Below are 8,438 nucleotides of genomic sequence, written 5' to 3'. Positions count from 1 at the left end.
CAGAATTTAGACTTGCATTCTCTTTGAATCTCTTAACTCTTTACTCTTTAAGACTTTCAATCTTTATGTTTTTTGATATTTAAGTTATATGCTTCTTCGGGTATTTTGGTACGGGTTCGGGTTTTTGATAAGGATTTCGGGTATTTTTATCGATTTCGGATAAAAATACTCGAAATCTATCGGATATCCGAAATTCAGTTCGGACTTCGGGTGTATCCGAAAATACCCGAACCCGTTCGGGTTTTATCCGAACCTGACCCGATTATATAAAATACCCGATTAAATTCTATTTTCATATATCCGAAAATCCGAAAATCCGAAGCTCCGAACCTGATCGGGTTCAGGTACCCGAACGCCCAGGGCTAGGTAAGAGTAATTTTGAAAACAATTAGATAAAGTCGGAGGCCCTTGTTGCAAAACATTTAAGGCCAACGCCTCCTTTAAATAATTGTTTTTTGAGGTCTTTTTAGGTTATCTTCTAGAAACGGAGGATCTCTAAAGTGGTAGCGATCATCATCACCCATCATCTTAATTGGCTAACCAGATCATGCTCTAGTCGAATCTCAATTACTTTCTCAATCCAAAACCAAAATTGAATGATGGTGTCAATCCATTCTCAATTTTTAGTTTTGGATTGAGAAAGTAATCGACACAACGATTTTTCTTGATTTGCAGAGTTTTGAGTTATGTCTTCCGTATCTAAATCATTGGCAGGGGCATCAGCAAGATCTCATACAAGAGAAGTTATCGTGTTTGGCCCTGTTTGGTAGACATACTCGAAGAACGTTGCTCGATCCTTCATGTGGCACCTTAATCGCAGTCAATGAATCTCCATCAGCAGAACTTGGGGCACTCAGCTTCAATGGTTGGCGATTTCATGTTTGTAAATTGGAGTGAGGGATGATCCCTTGGTCATTTTGAATGATTTGAGGAGGCTCTGGTTAGATTTATCATATGTTTTTGTTGCTTGTTGCTCTGACATTTCCTCGGATAATTGTTATCTCGAATTCTCTCTTCTAAATGCAAATTCTTTTAATTGAGCAGGTTTCGCCATGCAGCAGTATGTGTTGGCTTACATATTCGGGGGATTTTACTATGATAAGATAGTGTCCTCTTTGCGCCTTTTGGATATAAAGGACCTTCAGTGTAAAGAAAGAAGTTGAACAACAATGTCAATGGCCCTGTGCGCTACTCTCATGCTCTGGTTGCATATGGGTCTGAATTATTCATGTTGGTGGGTACAATGAGGAAAGTGAACTCAATGACCAAAGCTCTTCTTGGAAACTTGAAGTGATCTCTGGAAAATGGCCTCATGCCAGGTTTTCCCACACACTGCTGTTTATAGGCATCTAATTGGCATAACTGAAGATTGGAACTTATGAACATAAGAGTTGTTTGTTCGAATTACAGCCAGCATTCTTTCTTGGTGATGAGCTTATCGTCTTTAGGGCTGGGGCTGCTTGCTATGCTTTTGGGACAAAGTTTAGTGAACCAGTGATAATCAACTTGCTTCAGTCTGTAACTATGAGCGAAAATCATATTCCGCATAAACCTGAAGATGTTTCTATAGAAGTGAACAAAAACAACGCAGATTTGTATAGTGAAACTTCTCCGTCTCAGTCAGGAGTAACACAATTGGTTACCGGATAGCGCTGCTTCTGCTTGTATGCTATGTAGTGTGAGGTTTCATCCGATTATGTGTTCCCGTCATCATTGTCGATATTGTGGTGGAATCTTCTGTAGGGACTGTTCTAAAGGAAGAAGCTTGGTTCCTGCAAGGGTTTGTGATGTGTGTTTTGTGAGGTTGGAGTCTGTGCAGCCTTATTTGATGGACCAAGTTATTCCTGCTGCTCAGTTGCCAACCCATGAATTGACAGATCTTAGAACATTGAGGTCTTGGGTGAATTTTCCTTGGGGACAATCCATGGAGTATGAGATTTATAAGGCAACCAACACTATTCGGGGTTATATAACCAAGGTGAGATTTGTGGGTACTGAGCTCACTCTAAACTTTTTATTTAATTTGTGAGCATTCTTGAATGTCAACTATATCATTGTGTTAATGGCTGATTGGCTGACTAGCCTCTGTCCGTGAAATCCAGAATTCTAATAGTGTGTCTTTGATTTGAAAATTTCTCAACAGATTGGTTCTTCGAGAACCGAGAGGTTGATTCCAGATGCTATTTTAAGACAAGCAAAAGGTCTTGCAGTAATCACTGTTGCCATAGTTGGAGTTATGGTTACATATAAAATTGGGACTCGATTTGTGGTTGCTCGTAGAGATGATGTTTCCTGGTCTCCACCCTCCGCCATCTCTTCATTTGGTTTGGGATGGGGTGCTCAGGTAACATAGCTCTTTTAGTAATTCGTTGACTTTGAGAGAAGGTTTACTCAAACTAAAATGGTCTTTATATTTGCTTCCCTGCGACTGAAGACTGAAAGTTTTTCTGAACTTTCCCATATGAGGCAGCCTTTTAAGCAACGACTTTAAATAAAGTAGCGAAAACATGGTGCTGTTGAGCTTCCACAGAGGTAAGTGTTCTAGAATGCTGATTTTATAATGCTCGGGGACTAAAATGGTGAAAATCCGGTTGTGTTCATGTTGTTTCCGCTTCCATCGGATAGCTTTTGTGTGTTTTCTCAACAGTTAGATGGGAGTGGCTTGGGGATATTGGTTTGCTTCCTTTAACATCCTTTATAAGATCCAGCTTGAAGTTCTATCAGTGATGAAATTTGGTCTGCTGTTGCTGAATAGCTTTGTGCCAGTGCCAGCCGCCCAAAAATAGCTTCGAACCTTTTTTATCAGAAATTTGATCAGCGCTTTTAGAATCTTACACTAACTTTACTTTTAGTGGAAACCTTTATATCATACCGATTCATCTTAAAGCACCTTAAAACCTGCATTATTGATGCATTATAAGTTATGAGAATGCTGAGAACTTCACAAAACATTTTTTCTTACCTAATTGCATCTGCTTGCCATTTAGACTTATATCATTGATTTTGTGTTTTTGTCAGGGACGAGTTGAACAGAATGGTACAAGGGATAGTACAGTGAAGATTTTGTGGGAGACAGTGGATGGGATGATCGCTGTGAAGGTGGGATCTTGTCCTCGTGGGGGAATCTCTCAGAAAAGCTTCGAATGGGTAATATGGCCTGTGAAAATGAAGTTGTGGTGGACCTATTTCACTGGAATTGGTATGCCATTATTGAGTACTGTAGAGAAGAAAAAGTGGTTTTATACCATCAAAAGCCAATGCATTCTTAATTTACATTTTCAGGGTAAAGGGCATGCTGGTGTATGCTTGTGAGCGGTATCCTCATGCTATTGTGAGTGGAATATCACTTACGGGAGGAATACTCCAAGTGATCCGGCAATGTCAAGAACTCAGATGAGAGCAGTTGGGTCAAAGCATGTCGCCACAGGTACGTCCAGAGCCAAAGGTAAAGATTCTTGGCACTCGTTTGCTTGTTGGAACAAAATATGTCAAAAGCTTTTTGAACTTATAGAAAGAGCATTGGTTTTACAAGTTAGGTTTTATTTCATAATCATACGCGTAAACTAGCTTCACCAAAATAAAAGAAGAGTAATGGGGTGTTTCCTCTACTGAAAACCGATTTTCTGAATCAAAGACTGGGTGATGAGAATGAATATTGGTTTGGGTAATCCAAGAAAAGTAAACTTAAGACTTGTACTTCTTGCCTTTTCAGGTGTTCATGATTTAGTTTGTCGCTGGGAAGTTACAGTACTGGAACATACAGAGAAGGTGAAATGGTACGCTCCTCAGTTTCGCCAACTTGTCACCGATGTGAGATGCATATGATGATGATGATGATGATGATGATACCTCTAAGAGACTTCCCATTGTATTCTGTAACTTGTAAGATCTCAATTTCAATAACCGGTTTTTCTTTTTCTTTTTTTTTCTGGAGACATTGATTTCACCAGCATAACTTGTTATCTTGTACTGGTTTCATAGAATTCATTCCATATTTTGAAAGGTTTTATTAGTCATTTTCATCCTTTGGTTTGTTTGAATACTTCTGTTAAATCATTTTCCATATTCATATATGTCAGCTACTTATTAAAGTTAATTGAAACCCACTTTAGAAGCGAAACAATCAAACAAAAAGTCACCAAAAGAAATAGTACTCTTTAAAATGGATTTTACAAAAAAAATTGATTGATCACTCGCAATAAACTAAGACGAGAAAGTTTTAATTTTTAAGATGAAAAACTTTTCTCACTTCGTTTTTCTTATAAGCCTTTATTGCTTTTCTTCTCGAATGAAAAGCAAGAACTTAATATGAGAGAAGCTGGCCAATTAGGTGGACAAGGAGCAATCGAAATCCTAAAAAATAAGGTTCTTCTCATAAAGAAAGAAAGAAAAACTAAGAAAGATGCAGCATAATCAAGAAGCAAGCTGAGGGAGCGGGTTTAGCCAGCGTGGGAGAACGAATTGCGAAACGAAGAGATTGTGATAAGGAGCGTACATATCATTAGCGAGCTTTGGATAGATGGAGTCCATAAACTCCTTGCATCATGCGTGTCCTCAAGTTAAACAAGACCAGAGAGTCCCTGTTACAACTCCAACAGTACATGATATCAGAGTTTTTAGGATGCATCACCAGGGGAAAATAATCAACACCATTACCCCTGGTGAGGACTTGCCACAGAAGTTGCCATGAATTAGGATGCTCACGCGTACCGACCAGCCTCCAAACCCTGATTGTACAGAGTCCACTATTATTATCATTGAAAACGTTGCAATACATCAAGGATCCAGCAGAGGTTGTGATTGTTCTCTTAAAACGCCGAGTGTCTTGATATTGTTGGATATCAGGAAAAGGTATCATAGTAGACTCATCACCTCCACTATAGNGTACATATCATTGGCGAGCTTTGGATAGATGGTGTCCATAAACTCCTTGCAACCGCTAATTCTCATGATACAACCATCCATAGACTTGTTCTTCATTCCCTCCTTGTAAAGACTACACTTGCGTGCCCTCAAGTTAAACATGACCAGAGAGTCCCTGTTACAACTCCAACAGTACATGATATCAGAGTTGAAAGGATGCATCACCAGGGGGAAATAATCAACACCATTACCCCTGGCGATGACTTGCCAAAAGAGATGCCATGAATTAGGATGCTCATGCGTACCGACCAGCCTCCAAACCCTGATTGTACAGAGTGCACTATTATTATCACTGAAAACGTTGCAATACATCAAGGATCCAGCAGAGGTTGTGATTGTTCTCTTGAAACGCCGAGTGTCTTGATATTGTTGGATATCAGGAAAAGGAATCATAGTAGACTCATCACCTCCACTATAGAAATCATAGTAGACAACATAATTTGCGTCCATGGAGGAGTTATCAATCGTAGCAAGCCAGTGAAGACGCCCGTTTAAAGGAACCGAATGCGCTAATCTAGTCCAGATTAAGCTTTGGCGACAACGAACCTCTTTTGTCATCCACGACCCTGTTTCAGAGGAATATATCATAAAAGTGAGTTGATTAGACACAAAACGAGAGACCGACGTCCAGACAACCTTGTAACCCACGGCAATACCCTTTTCCATCTTTGTGACCAGTCCATTGTCGTTAAAATATTGACTCTCCTGTAACCTCACGACATCATAACCTGAGAGATGCGGAGGAAATGGGATCAGAACCCATTGTTGCAACAACGGGTTTCCGACATGATACATGGGTGCTCCTTCGATGGTTTCGGTGTAAAGCAATACCAATCCATCCGTGCAGCTCAAGACACTAGTTTTTCTCACTGTGGTGGTGGTGTCATTGTGACGCATAATGAAAGAGCCTAAGGAATCGGTAAGTCCCCATCTCTGGCATCCATGGTGTCCTATGATCTCTGTTCTGTTACTATTGTTCATGAAGATTGACCACGAAACGGAGGATGAGGACGAGTTCACAGACTCGTAGAGATCTCGGAAGAAGTCGGAATCTATCGTAGATTTCCATTCTTTGCAGAATGATCTGAATCTAGCGATGCTTCTCAATGATAATCTAGCCAATATCTTCACCCATGCTTCCTCTGGCACCAAATTTTGTTTTTGTTTTTTCTCCATTTCTAGATTTATTAGATCTAGGTTTCTCTTTTTTTTTTTGTTCGTCGCAGCAAGTGCTACAATATATGATATTTCGTAGCGAGTCCAACAAAAGCTGCTAGAACAAATATAATCTAAGAGGATCTTTATTGGTGGGTTTTGATTTTTGGGTTCTTACATTTTTTAGTAATAAAAAATGTACTTTTATAAGTTAAGAATTTTTGTTTGTTAATTAAATTTGTATTTCTCCAATGGTAAACTCTTACAAGTGAGGTTCTTAGTTAAAAAAAAAATATATAATTTTTAAATATTTAAACTATGAAGATTTTATTATTGCATTCATAAACTTTTAAACATACAAAACATAAAAACATATAAAAATAGAAGCAGAAATCACAAATAGGGACAAAGTTTAGTTGTAATTTTGATTTGTGCCAAATTTTTGCCATATATGCTCAACCAAATCATCCTTCAATTGTTGATGTTTTATTTGATTACGAACTTCCTTCCGCTTGCTCAGCATGGTCATCATATTGCTGACATTTGAATGTATATCTAAGTCCACATGTGAAGTTCTGTTTGCTTCTACTTGTTCGAATTCTGCTGGATTTAACTGGTTGTACCCATCTCGTTCGTCCTCTACTATCATATTGTGAAGTATGATACACGCTCTCATAATCTTTCCAATTGTTTCCTTATTATGGACAAGAGCCGGATTTTTGACTATGGCGAAGCGAGCTTGCAAGACTCCAAAAGCACGCTCGACATCTTTACGGACAGCTTCTTGACATGTAGCAAAGAAGGATGCCTTTGGATCTTGTGGGAGTTTAATAGATTAAATAAAAGTAGCCCATTTTGGATAAATACCATCAGTGAGATAGTAAGCCAAATGATACTCGCGGCCGTTGACAATGTAATTCACTTTTGGAGCATAACCTTGTAATATATCATCAAAAACTGGAGAGCGATCAAGAACATTGATATCGTTTAATGTACCTGGAGGTCCAAAAAACGCGTGTCATATCCATAGATCGTGTGACGCTACAGCCTCTAAAACGATGGTTGGATTTCCGGATCCACGTGTGTATTGACCTTTCCATGCGGTTGGGCAATTCTTCCATTCCCAATGCATACAATCGATGCTTCCTATCATCCCCGGAAATCCTCGTAGCTCTCCAATATCGAGTAAACGTTGAAGATCCTCTGGTGTGGGTCTCCTTAGATACTCATCCCCAAATAAATTTATGACTCCTTCAACAAAATTGACCAAGCATTGCATCGCAGTGGTTTCAGAAAGTCGGAGGTATTCGTCAAGCGCATCAGCTGCACAACCATATGCCATCATACGAATTGCTGCTGTACATTTCTGTATTGCAGAGAGAGCGAACCTTCCGGTAGCATCTCTTCTTTGTTGAAAGAATAGAATTTCATTAGAGAGTCGATCAGTAATACGCATGAACAGCGCCTTGTTCATTCTATAGCGACGACGAAAAAGAGGAGGAGGGTATGTTGCATCTTCACTAAAATAATCGTTCCACAAGCGATCGTGTCCATCTTCACGATCTCTTTCAATATAGACTCTTTTTTTCCTTGGCTTTCTTGCTTGTTGGCGAGCAGCATGAGCAGAAACAATATGATCGAACGCTTGATCGTACACTTGATCAAATCTCTCATCAAGCATTTTGTCGAAATCATCAAAATTATTAGTAGAAGAAGATGCCATTTATTTCTTAAAGATGACTAAGATCAAAATAAAGAAGAAGATATGGATTTGTGAAGTGGTAAAAGAAAAAAATATTGAGCAATGAAGTTGTAGAAGAAGAAGTATTAAACGTTTAGGAGGAGAAGAGATGGAGTTGTGTGAGTTGTGGTAGTAATATATGACGTTCTTATATAGTGTTACAAATCTTGTTGAAAAAAAAAGTGTTACAAATCATTTGTATGGTGTCGCCAGCCTTGGAAAGTCACGAGCAACAACAAAACAAGCATTTAAACAAGTCACGAGCAACAAAAACACAAAATGCATACAAGTCACGAGCAACAAAAATACAAATAAGTGGGTTACTCAAGTCCTTGTTTTCTTGTTTCTTCCTTTCATGAGCTTGTACCATGTCACTTCAAGTCATGAGCATCATTGTTTGTATTTGTCAACCACCTGTTTTTCTTGTCTATTCCTGTCACAAGCAACAAAAATACAAGCCATTTGAGTTTAAATTTTACACAAGAAGCACACAAATGTCCGATTACATAAACATTACATATCATCACATTAAAGTCGAATACATAAACATTACATATCATCACATTAAAGCTGATTACATAAACCATTACAAGAAGAACCGATTACATGAAAAACAAGA

The 8,438-nt window shown here is 38.7% G+C and overlaps 2 protein-coding genes and 1 long non-coding RNA gene across 6 annotated transcripts; 1 reads left to right on the top strand and 2 right to left on the bottom strand.

Annotated features, from left to right (window-relative positions):
• Window positions 447–4,025, top strand: LOC104737323. Of its 4 annotated transcripts, none has more exons than XR_002034781.1 (7): window positions 448–940; window positions 1,045–1,978; window positions 2,144–2,344; window positions 2,435–2,532; window positions 2,648–3,199; window positions 3,283–3,445; window positions 3,713–4,025. It is a non-coding gene; the product is annotated as an uncharacterized LOC104737323 (long non-coding RNA). The 4 variants fall into 4 exon arrangements; XR_759720.2 differs by having other exon boundaries at window positions 450–940; window positions 3,019–3,199; XR_002034782.1 differs by having other exon boundaries at window positions 447–940; window positions 2,435–3,199; window positions 3,283–3,427.
• Window positions 4,855–6,099, bottom strand: LOC104738443 (putative F-box protein At3g23950). The gene has a single exon (XM_010458618.1). The coding sequence runs from the start codon at window positions 6,097–6,099 to the stop codon at window positions 4,855–4,857; it is 1,245 nt and encodes a 414-aa protein (XP_010456920.1).
• On the bottom strand, window positions 7,097–7,801 carry LOC104738441. Its single transcript, XM_010458617.1, has one exon. It carries the CDS (start codon window positions 7,799–7,801, stop codon window positions 7,097–7,099), a length of 705 nt encoding a protein of 234 aa, XP_010456919.1.

Source organism: Camelina sativa, chromosome 13 (assembly GCF_000633955.1).
Source record: "Camelina sativa cultivar DH55 chromosome 13, Cs, whole genome shotgun sequence".
Lineage (NCBI taxonomy): Eukaryota > Viridiplantae > Streptophyta > Magnoliopsida > Brassicales > Brassicaceae > Camelina > Camelina sativa.
Note: the sequence above shows the minus strand (reverse complement) of the source record. Positions and strands in the feature narration are given on the sequence as shown.

What these genes read in the sequence shown, in the direction of transcription:
- LOC104738441 (XM_010458617.1), bottom strand. Translation starts at nt 7,801, where the DNA reads ATGGCATCTTCTTCTACTAATAATTTTGATGATTTCGACAAAATGCTT.